Source organism: Erinaceus europaeus, chromosome 4, assembly GCF_950295315.1.
Source record: "Erinaceus europaeus chromosome 4, mEriEur2.1, whole genome shotgun sequence".
Lineage (NCBI taxonomy): Eukaryota > Metazoa > Chordata > Mammalia > Eulipotyphla > Erinaceidae > Erinaceus > Erinaceus europaeus.
Window position 1 is genome coordinate 26,895,750 of NC_080165.1, and position 12,339 is coordinate 26,908,088.

At 44.9% G+C, this 12,339-nt stretch overlaps 1 protein-coding gene across 2 annotated transcripts in view; it reads right to left on the bottom strand.

Moving 5' to 3' along the window:
• EFCAB6 (EF-hand calcium binding domain 6) overlaps window positions 1-12,339 on the bottom strand; it is a 259,282-nt gene that overhangs the window by 66,482 nt on the left and 180,461 nt on the right. For both annotated transcript variants that reach the window (XM_060189120.1, XM_060189121.1), the window contains 2 exons: window positions 9,077-9,195; window positions 858-1,052 (listed from right to left, as the gene is read on the bottom strand). In XM_060189120.1, the coding sequence (XP_060045103.1) occupies window positions 858-1,052; window positions 9,077-9,195 (314 nt within the window). The remainder of the gene's footprint in view (window positions 1-857; window positions 1,053-9,076; window positions 9,196-12,339) is intronic.

A 12,339-nucleotide genomic window follows, 5' to 3' on the forward strand; every position in this document is an offset into this window, starting at 1 on the left:
TCCCTGGGGACAGGCATGAGTTCCAGTGATGTCTATGCATTGTTTCAGTATTCATTTCCATTTCAAAAGTTGGCCTTCTCTGCATTTTCCATAGTCTTATGATGGTGACTGTAACAGGCACTCCCTGCTCCACAGTGCCTGGGACCACACTGGCCTAAGCCAGGCACTTGGAGGGACTGACGGGTGTTTCTTTTGTTGTTGTTGCTGAGGACAAACTGTAGATCACACCTTCCAACTGCTAAACCATTTGACCTCTTCTGAATTCTTTCTTTGGGATAAAGTCCACAGAGTGGAAGTACTGAGTTAAAGGGCATGTCTGTTCATGCATTCAGCAAATATTGACTGGGTGCCTCTGAAAGAATGCAGGAATTTTCTTGAACTTGAGGGGCCTGGAAATTCACAGTGAGCAACTAAAAGGGACAGTTTTCAGGAGTTAGCTTGAAAACACAGACAACATATGAGGTGCGTCTGGGCAAGGTAGGAGATGGTCACGCTCCTTTATTGTTCATCTATGGGAATTCACTCCTTTGGGCTGACTTTTTCAGAGAGGGATTGAGGTTGGGGGAGGGAGAGAAAGAGAGAGAGAGGAGGCCACAGCACCAAAGCTTCCTTCAGTGAGGTGGGTCAGCACATTGCAAAGAAGCACACTCTCTAAGTGAGCTGTCTTGCTGGCTTTAAGCCCACACTACTCCATCATCACTCTGTGAGAGGGCCCGTTTCATCTCCAGCAGTGAAGGAAGTTTAACCATTTCATGCTAACTTTGCCAGCACACTGAGGCATCACTTTAAAACACCAGTTCCTCCCAGGGTAGGAATGGGCAGCCCTGATCATGATCCCTGGGATCTCCCAAGCTCACCTGATCAGCACAGCCTTGTCAGTGTGCTGCTGCAGCTCCTTCATCTCCTCCTGTAACTGCTGGGGCTTAGTGAAATGGCCCATGAAGTTGAAATAATCCTCCATGTAGGGCCGGTGAAGTTCTGCTGAGTAGCTGATCCCCAGCTTCTGTAAGAACTCCTGGTAAGTAATGTACCCTCTTCCCTCGGTGTCATAGCTTTACAAAGAAAGAAAGAAAACTGTCATCAGTAGCTACCAAGCTTGCAAGTGCTCAGGCCTGAGGGCGGACAGTGTCCACCTGCACACCCTGTGGATCTTCCCCACTGTGTTTACTCTCCCAGATCAGCTGCACTGGCCTCCCCAGGGAAGCCAGAAAGGTCGGCTCTCACTCCAGACCAAATCCTGGTGCGCACTTAGCAAGACCCCACGCATATCACCATTAGAAACCCACCACTGAGTCAACTCCATGCCAGATGACTTTGACCCTTCCTGAGGGAAAATAAAAAGAAACAAACAAAAAAACTACTGCATCTGTTCATCTGTCATTCTCCTGTGACCACAGAAATACAAATTTGCAAATCAAGCATTTCATTCACTCCAAAGCTTCTTTTTTTCCCCCTGAGCATCTACATATGCAAGGAACCATATTAAGGCCTAGAAGAAATTTTAAAATATATTTTAAAATATATGTCAACCTAAAGAACTCAAATAAATGAATGCCACTTGATTCAAATTCCCCCTTTTCTCTTTGAGGAGATGCCAATTACATACAACCAATGAGACTGACGAGTCAGGAAAACAAGATAAAGACTATGCTATGTACCTTTTATGTCAATTTCTATTATTGAGATTTTTTTCTCTAGTCTAATTCATTAAGAGTCACAATGAAGGGTTTTTATCTCCCAACGTTATTCAAATAGAATAGAATGACTTCAATTAAAAAAATAAAGTTAAGGCAAATTGCCAATTTCCTTTAAAGAAAAAAAAAAGCATTTATTTTTATGGAAAGACCTTAGTCCTAATCTAATCGATGAAAATGACATTTGCGGGCATGGGCTTTCCTAGATGGAGTTGGCTATGAGGACTGGAACCATATTTAAACCACGCTGCAGGCACAATTCCTCCAGCAGGCTGCTGTTTGGCTAGTTGTCTGACAGCACATAAGTGCAAGCATCTTCTTTGTGAGAAAGCTTGCTCACTGACAAGACACTGCAGGAACTGCCATGCCAGGACACTGAGCCCATAGCTGTGTTTCCACTGAACAGCAGTGGAAGAAGCGCACTTACTGACTGGGAGTCTGTGTCCTCAAGGGGTGGTGCTGTGCAGGAAGTTTGGGCTATAGCTCCATGCACTTGCACTGGGGCAGCATCTGCAGAGCTCCCAGGACCTGGCATACCATCCCTTTCTGTCCAAGGCCCTAAAGGCCTCTCCCCTAGGTGCCTACAGAGCCAGAGGCCTCCCCTTTCTCCACACCCTCCTCTCCTTTGATGCTTCTGTCTGCCATGTGTTCGCTTGCATGTATGTTTCACCTTCATCGCCCAGGTCTTTTCATTGATTTGTTTTTAGCAAAGATTCCACCTCAGAATGTAGGAGGTTCCCCACTGGTGAGTGAGAGGTTGTACAGGATGGTGAACTCCAAGTCAGACACAAGGTTCCTGGCCGTGAGAGCCTGCCCAGGCCATTGCCCACTCTTGGGTTCATTATTCTCCTCTGGCAGCCACTGAGGGCCTTCCTAACTGTGAGGCCCTGGTCACACCTTGCACTTATGTGATGACTCTACAGAACCCTTTAAGACCTTCCTATGGGGATTTGAACTCTGCCCTGGCACTTGCAACCTTCAGAAGTAGCTTTCTATTGCCATTCAGATTTTGTTTCTAAATCAGAACAGAATGGTATCCCTATAAAAGGAAACCAGGAAGGATAAGACATATGTCGTAGCTACACAGGAATTGTGATGGCCCAGTAAGTTCAAAGGCCAGGGCCTCGAGCAAAAGGTTTTCCCCCTGCTGGTGAGGATGCAAAAACTGCAGCAGAGCTGCTGAGCTGCCCACCAGCAGACCTGGAAGGGGAGGAGCTGCCACTTCTTTGGCTTCCAGAGTGATGCCAGGCCAGGCCTCTCTTTCTGAGCTGTGTTAGGCCTGTGACTGGCCTTGAGCCACCTGAGTGGTGTGGTAATGTAACCCTAGCAAGACACCCTTCCCCTTGCCCAGTCCCACAGGGAGCTTCCTGAAAGAATGGTGCATAGACCAGACAACTGACAAACAACCTCTGGGGAGCCAAGATGAGCAGGCCCTTGAGTAGTGAGGTCTCAATCAGTGTCATTTGGTTACAATGTTTCAGTGAGATGAGGAGAAACCAAGTCCTGATTGACGTTAGATGAAAGGGTAGGAGTCAAGGGCCTGGTTTCATGTTGTGTGGCTTCATCCAAAGCTGCTTCCAAGGACACTGTGTGTGGGCAGCACACAGTGAGGACTCAGTGTACCGCTTTCTGGAGTCTCTTTCTCCTTAATCTAAAGTATTACATCGCCACCTTCCTCTGAATCCCTCCAGGAAGCAGTGAGGGTTTGATGGGCATATGTCCCACAGGAGCTCAGGCCATCCTGGCGCACAGTGGGTGCACATCTATGTTCACCATGGCCGTTCACCACGCCAAAGTGCTAACACATTCTGCCTCTACCTCCTCATCCATGCAATGGCTCCCAGCTACACAGCAGGTGTGTTGAGGAAAAGCCTAGCAGCTTCCTGATTAGCACGTCTAATGTGCATTTCAAAGGAAGGGCTGCCCTCCTAGTGTGCTATGCTCAAGAGAATACCAGACAAGTTCTAAATCATGACACTTGAACTGAATGAAAAGACACTTCTTAATTACTTCATTAATAAAGATCATAAACATTCTATTCTCACTGCAAAGGAACAGAAGACCAGATTGCACAAATGCAAGCAAAATATTGTTATGAATGTGAATAATAAGAGAGTTAATTCAGCTTACATAACCTCACCCTTCATTATATAATCTTTTGTGTAACATTACGAAAAAAAATCAACTTGCCTATAAAGGTTGCATTTTAAAATGGTTCAGTAACAGATGTGGCAGGAAAATATGTGCACACAAACAGAAGACCCATAAAAACTCGCATTTGCATGTGGGAATGGCCGCTAATTTATGATATAATCAGATGACTCTGCCCATTTATTGGACACACAGCAATTCAGTCGTACACATGATCTGAATATGTTCACATTGATAGCTGTGGCTTACTGAGAAACTCTCAGTCCTTTCTGCTCAGTTGAAGCCCTTGACTGACTCTTCTGTTAGTGCTTTTAAAATGACCCATCCCAGCAGTAGAGGGCATAGTCAGTGGATCTAATGTAGGCCCACTAATGGCCCAGACCACTCATGAGAAGTAGAGCTGGCACCTTCTGCAGCATGGGCAGGGGTTCTCAGGCACCAACTTTGAAGGTTGTCTGATAGCTCAGATGCTATCTTTCTGAATGCAAGGGTCCAACTGCCTGAGTTGGCTGTGTCCAGTGGTTGTACTAAGTAGTCCTTGTGGAATCTCAGAAGCTTAGACATACCCCTGCTCCTTGTCCCTTTCAGGACTACGGTCCCTCCTCTATGTGTCACAGCCTACTCATGCCAGAGATGGGAGACCTGCTCCTTTGAAAACTGACCCCCCCCCCCCCCGAGAGTTCTAGACAATTTGAACCATTGAAAAAGTTCTTCAAACTAAACTGGATACCAACCCAGCTAGATATCTAAAAGCTGAAGCTGCTTCATTTATGGTTCTTCTAAAACTTGACCCTCATAGTTATACCAATCAGTCTTTCCTACTCACATCCTCCCATTTCCAGGCTCCTCTGGTCCACATGCTCACTGCCCTGGCACCAACAGGTTCTCTCTTGAGGCTTCCATGCAGCATCCAACACCGAGGGGCTGACATCATGTTAACTTGAGATCACATAGTCTTTCATGTCAGCTGACTATTTGGCACAGGCACTCCTTCCATGGTGGTTTCTCTTTATATTTAAGTGTTAAGATGCTGATTATCTACATCATCAAGAAATGCATCTAATCTGGACATTAACTACCTGGAAGCTTTCTACCAGGCTCACTTGACTAGCTGGTTTATACAACCAATAATCCCTACTGAAGATACCTGAGGCTACTGCTTTCCTAATTTTATCTTCTCTTCTGGCCATTTTTGTTTATATATGTTTTATTTTGATGAGACAGGGCTTTGCATGGGTGATTTTACCATTGTGGGGCTGCTTTTTCATTCAGAAAGCAAGAGAAACAGATAGTCAAACACTGACTGAGACAATAGCAGCACTCTTGAGATGCTAGGAATCAAACCTGGGCTAAGGCAGACGCCCTGTTAGTGACTCTGTCTCCCTGGAGTAGGGCCTCTTGGGACCCTGGGCAGCAGGCTTGGATAGCACCTATTCTCCCCATGCCAGACAGGCTCTTCTACGTCCTCCCACCTCCCCCTGGGGTTCCTTCTCTGCTCATTGGCTGGATTGCCCTTCCCTAGCACTTGCTTCCCTTCTAATGACTTTTTACTAAGACTCAAGTGAGGTGTCTCATCTATCTGCTGGGGGTCCCTTTTTGAACACCCCTAGGGTCCTCACATACCTCGCCACCTGCACTGGCACCTACTGACATGCTGCTGACACATTTGTGTGTTTGTCTGCTAAGCTGGGAGCATCCTGGGGGCAGAGACTGCCACCATGTCTGAGGCCCAGATCTAACATAAAGCCTACTTTCTAAGAGTTCTCAAAGTGTCCTGTTCAATGACTGCTCAAATGAGTGAACTGGCCTCCATCTTGTAATGTATTCCTAGCAAACTCCTGCCAGACAAATCCAAGCATAATGCTTCCGCAGTCTCCTGGCTGCTGTTACTGGTTTTTTTAAACAATTATCTCTTTCACTTGTCCCTTTAATCTTCAGTGAGCTAGCCTGTGACACTTAGGACTCAATGGCATCCATGTTCTGTCCACTCTGTCCAATCCCTGTACAGTTAGCAGAACCACTTGGTTTTCCTGAGGTCATGGGTTGGGGGCAGAACAATGTCATTTTAAGGCCATTTAAAGTCTTTAAAAGGCCTCTGCAGCTCCCTTGGTCCCCTCTTAACTCAAGGGCAAGGACCCCACTGAGATGAGAAGTCATACATTGGTCAGATCCCTAAATCACCAGATCACAGCTCAGAAGAGAACCATCCAGAATTGCAGCTGGACATGCAGACATTGGTAGAACAAGGCATTAAACATCACTGTGCAAAGCCACTGAGACTTGGGGGTTAATTCACGAATTGACTTCCACAGAAACAATCAGGCCCTCCACAGTAATCTGAAGTGCTAAAATAGTACAACTTCACAGGTGCTTAATAAATGTTAAGTGAATAATGGATGTTGACATTTTTTTTCCTTGTCTATCTTCTACCCTATTTTCTATTTTCATGTTCTCAAAAGAGCAGAATGTTATTTTCCTACTCATTTCCACCTACCCAGTTCTGGGGGTGCTTTCCTGTTCTGACAGCCAACTTGGGCTTGCCTAGGGCCTGAAAGCTGGCAGAGTATGTCTTCATGGGCTTGGGGCTCCCGATCATTCCTAAAGTCCTCCTTTACTCACACCCAGGAGGCCCCAGGGGCGAGAGTCCCTCCCTTGGAGGAGCACTCTAGTGCCTGGGTGGTGCACCTACTGTTCTTGCTTCCTGCTATGTAACAGAGCTGGAGTTCAAGGAAGTGGATGTCATTTCAGGTCAACACTGAGTGCGTGCGGGAATAGCCCAGAGAGTAAATGAGACTGGGGTTGGTGAAAGAACTATGAAAACAAGGCCCACTTGGCTGTAACTATTAGTGATGCCTGTCTGCTTTCTCGCCAGCACTGGTGTGTTCTCTCCTTGAGCACCTCCTTCTGCAATGTCCCTGCCCATTTTCCGTTGGAGACTAGGCCATATGAGAGCTCTCCATCTCTGCTTCTCTTCCATTGGGGAAACATCCAGACTCCTCCTCCCAGCCTCTTTTATAGGTGGGTGCAGCCACACTAAGGGGCTCTGGACAACAGAAAGGGAGTAAAGTGATGACCACACATCTAGAACAATCTGAGCTGGCAGATACAAAAGGGATAGTGGGACTCCTGTCCCTGCATGACTTGTGGGCAGAGCCTCTGATATACACAGTAGACCACAATTCCTTAAGATGCCAGACCCCTGAGATGCTGGCCTACTGGTTGTCTAAACTTGCCTAGCCTGACTGGCAATTCATTTGAACAAAGCTAGCTTAAAAGTCACCTTTAAAGGACCAACTTCAAATTCATCCATTTCTAAGCATTTGGGGATGGGGGTAGGGTGTGTCCTTTGTTATTTGTCTTCGTCATCCCCAGACTAATACAGAACCACATAACCAGGTAACTAGTAAATATTTACTAGGTGGAGAGACAGCATAAAAATTATGCAAATGACTTTCATGCCTGAGGCTCTGGGCTCCCAGGTTCAATCTCCAGCACCTCCATAAATCGGAGCTGAGCATACTCTGATAAAATTAATGAGTTAATTAATTAATTACTGAACAAATAAAGAGAGGGCTTACAAGGTCCCAGGCATGGTGCTAGTACTGTCCACATGAAACAACCAGTCCCCCATCATTCCTAAGCAGTAGGGTTGAAGAGTCTCATGTTCTTTACCATTAGAATAAGGTACAGAGAAGTTAAGTGGGCTGGATGTAGCTAGCATAATGGTTATGCAAACAGACTCTCATGCCTGAGGCTCCAATCCCCTGAACCACCACAAACTAGAGCTGAGTAGTTCTGTGGTAAAAAGAAAAGGGGGGCAGGCAGGGGTGCACCTGGTTAAACTCATATATCTCTATGCATAAGGACATGGGTTGGAACCCCCACTCCCCACCTGCATGGGGGATGCTTCACGAGTGGTGAAGCAGGTCTGTAGGTGTCTATCTTTCTCCCTCCTTCCCTGTCACCCTATACCCTCTCAATTTCTCTTTCCTGCCAAATAAAATGAGAGAGAGAGAGAGAGAGAGAGAGAGAGAGAGAGAGAGAAGAGTTAAGCAACTTCACTGCTCTAAGAAAACTTTTTCAGCTAGGAAGAGAAAGACAGTGACAGAAAGGCCCATGGAGAAAAGGAAAGACACCATGGCACCTGAGCTTTCTCCAGTGCAGTGGTGGCCGGGATGGGACATGGTCTGTGTGCTTAACAAAGCAAATGCAATGTCCAGAAGAGTTAGCTTGCAGGCCCCAAAAGGTCTACCTCTGCCCACTGCACAACCATCTTTGGATTACTCGGTTGGAACAAATTTAGTCTAGTTAGACCAGTTGGAACTGATCTAAAAAAAAATTAAGATTTTTGTAAGAACTTCAAGTTGCTTTGCTAAATTAGACACAAGACAGCCCACCTAATTCTAAACTCAGCCAACATCTCAGTCTTCCACTTTGAACAGACGAAAAACTGAAAAATGACATGAGTAGCGGCTGAAGCCTGGCCCTGAGCAGATTATGATGTTGGTACATAGATCTAATAAAATATGCCTCCCCAAGGGCCATGCTTGTGGTAGTAACATATAATGGAGAAGCAAGTAATTCCAAGGCAGCTCTGGAATTTGGGATTAGACCGAACTGTTAGTGCACCTCGACACATCCACGTCTACATGGGGAATACTGCAAATGGAGGTCTGATTCCAAAACAGCTAAGTCTAAAATACAGTTTGAAAAATGTGACCAATATTAGATATCATTTTCAGTTTAAGAGGCCCGTGGGAAACCACTCCAAGTCGCCAAAAGTTTGATTATTTTCTTCTAACAAATTACTTATAAAACAGTGGTGTAATACAGGTTTCCATCTTTAGGCAGTGGGGAGAGACTTGTTTCTTTTCCTTTACTGTCTGCAGAGCCAGAGGGAAGTCTTTGGAGAGCAACTTACTTCTCTAAAACAACCAAACATGGCTTGAATGTCTGGTTCCTTGGCAATGCTAACCAGTTTCTCTCATCTAATGTTAGGGGAGAGAGAGCTGTCCCTGGTCCTCCAGGTTCCTAAAGGCCAATCTGTTCACTGAGGCTGTGTTCTGTGGGAAGCAAGGGACCAAGGAGACAGAGAAAAAGAAAGAAAAGGAAAGGAAAAGAAAGGAAGCTGATCCTTGCTCCTCACTGTGCCCCAGGTACTGATGAAAAGCTGGTGCTGGATTTGCAGGAAACAACCCTAGACTGTGGATTCATCCTTCAGATCCGCTTACCGTGTCCAAAGCTTTTCAAATTCTCTTGGTGTGAGAGGGATATCAAAACCATACAGTGCATTCTTTATATCCCGCCGTCGAAGAATGCCATTGCCTTCATTGTCTGTTTCTAGAAAATTCTACAACATTAGAAATGGTCTTTAGTCATATATAAAATTAGTTTATGACAATATAAAGAATTATCAACTGTCATTATCTGTAACAATCTAAAACCTGCTTCTAAGGGCCAGGTAGTAGGTGGTGTACCTGGTTAAGCACCTTACAGTGTTCAAGGACCCTGGTTCAAGTCCCCGGTCCCCACCTGAGGAGGAGAAGCTTCATAGGTGGTGAAGCGATATGGCAGGCCCCTACCTATCTCCCCTTCTCCTCTCAACTTCTCTCTGCCCAAAATAAATAAATTAGTAAATGAAAATTACTTTAAAAAAATGCTTCTCCTCAACCACTTGCAGATATGTATCCTCAGCTCTTATGTAAGGAGGTGATGGAGCAAAACACAAATAGTTGTCATGAGTCATCAAGCGGGTTATTTTCGGGGGGAAATGGTAGCCGCAGGTGAGTGCCCTGAATTCTTCCCCTGACAAATGACTTGGGTCCAAAACCTACTCAGGAGGCCTGGGACTGTAGTTAGATAGTAGAATACATGACTAGCATGATGTGAGGCCCTAGGTTTGATCCCTGGCATACCTTGAAAAAGCAAATAAGATACAAGTAAAACTATTAGAAAGAAGGGGTTTCATGGTAGCATCTGGAACCTGGTAGCATCTGGAACCAAGTTGTTGACTAATTATGAACCTAAAGGCTGAAATAGTGTAGATGAAGAGTTGGGGGGTTTCCATTTTGTAGATAGCTAATACACCTATTTTAGTTATATTCCAAAGGGCCCGTGACTATACTAGTTTTTTTTTTAATATTTATTTATTTATTCCCTTTTGTTACCCTTACCCTTGTTGTTTTTTATTGTTGTAGTTATTGTTGTTATTGATGTTGTTGTTGGATAGGACAGAGAGAAGTGGAGAGAGGAGGGGAAGACAGAGAGGGAGAGAGAAAGACTGATACCTGCAGACCTGCTTCACTGCTTGTGAAGCAACTCCCCTGCAGGTGGGGAGCCAGGGGCTCAAACCGGTATCCTTATGCTGGTCCTTGCACTTTGTGCCACCTGTGCTTAACCTGCTGTGCTACCACCCGACTCCCCTCCCCCCCTTTTTAAACTCTCTTTTCAGCCACCAGTTTCCAAATGCTAGCATGATGTCAACCAGACCCCACCAATGTGTCCTGGAGCACCACTTCCCCAGAGCCCTGCCCCACTAGGGAAAGAGAGAAGCAGGTTGGGAGTATGGATTGACATGTCAATACCCATGTTCAGCAGGGAAGCAATTACAGAAGCCAGACCTTCCACCTTCTGCATTCCACAATGACCTTGGTTCCATACTCCCAGAGGGATAAAGAATGGGTAAGCTATCAGGGGAGGGGATGGGATATGGAGATCTGATCATGGGAATTGTGTGGAGTTGTACCCCTCTTATCCTATGGTTTTGTCAATGTTTCCTTTTTATAAATAAATAAATAAATAAATAAATAAATAAATGAAAAAATGAAGGTGTTTGAGACAGTATTCCAGGCTGCCTATAGTTACCTCAGTGCTGCAGGGGATCTGGCCCTCAGGCTATGAGAGAAGAAGGAGATGGGGTGAGACTCCAGCTCCCAGTAGCTTGATGTTGTGGAGACATTTTAAAATCCCTGAAGGTGCAGAAGGTAGCTGGAAATTTGTCAGGCACTTAGAGAACCACAGACTGGAGCAGCAGGTAACACCCAAGGCCCTCTGCACTGTCTTAAATTGTTCTTAAGTGTTAATTCATTTCACCCACCCAAGGACAACACCAGGCAGCAGGTACAGGGAGACATCTCACTAGTCCTCTGCCAGGGTTACACTTAGAGGTGAAAAGTCAAAACAGTTCCCTTAACTCAGGAAAAAGATAAGATTATCTTTATCACACTCTGTTTAACACTGTACTGGAGAGGTCTCACCTAGTGTGGTGCAATAAGAACAAGGAAGAAAAAGGCTAACAAGAGAACAGAAAGAAATTCAACTGTCATTATTAATAGGTGACTTGATTTCATATTTAGCAGTAGAAAGAGTCCATAAATAATTATAATAAGGAACTTTAGCTTGATGTTAATAGGTAATGTTATCCATGTTTTTCTATATCAAACACAGAAAATGAATTTAAAAAAGCATCAAAATGAGAAAATCTTAGGAATAAATTTTACAAATGACAGCAAGACCACTGCCTAGAAACAAACCAAAGTGTTTACTGAAAAAAAAGTTAAAATATCAAAACAAATGAAAATGCACTGTATTCATAAATTAAAAGACTCCAAATAGTAAAGATAATTCTAGGGGCCAGGTGGTGGTGTCCCTGGCTCAGTGTATACATTACAGAGTACAAAGACCTGGGCTCAAGTCTCTGGTCCCCACCTGAAGGGGAAAAGCGTCATGAGTGGTGAAATAGGGCTGCAGCTGTCTCTCTCCCTATCTCTCCCTCCCCTCTCAATTTCTCTCTGTCTCTATCCAATAATAAGTGAATAAATATAGTTTTTTTTTTAAAAAGTGTCTTGCCAGACACACATCCCAGTAACAATTTTAAGATAAAACTTGACAAACGGATTTTAAAACTTTTATCAGGGTGTTGGGCAGTAGCACAGCAGGTTAAGCGCAGGTGGCACAAAGCGCAAGGACAGGCATAAGGATCCCGGTTCAAGCCCCTGACTCCCCACCTACAGGGGAGTCACTTCACAGGCAGTGAAGCAGGTCTACAGGTGTCTACTTTTCTCTCCCCCTCCTCTCTCTTCCCCTCCTCTCTCCATTTCTCTCTGTCCTATCCAACAATGACAACAACAATAATTACAACAATAAAACAAGGGCAACAAAAGGGAATAAATATTTTAAAAAACTTTTATCAAACAAGGGCTCTCATTTAGCCCACCAACTAATTAAAGTATATGAGTTTTGCTGTGGTATTAGTGCCAGGACAGACGAACTGACCAACAAACCAGCATAAGGAGCCCAGATCCACTCAGGTCTTGATGCAGAACAGCAGCAATGCTGCAGCTCAGTGGGGACAGGATAGCTTTTGGAGTGACAGGGTCCAGGGAAGCTGACCTGTACCTGGAAGACCAACAACAAATCTCTGCCTCGGGACATGTGAAAAACATCCAGAGGAGATTTCAAAACAAAACAAAACACATAAGAGCTGAAACTGCAA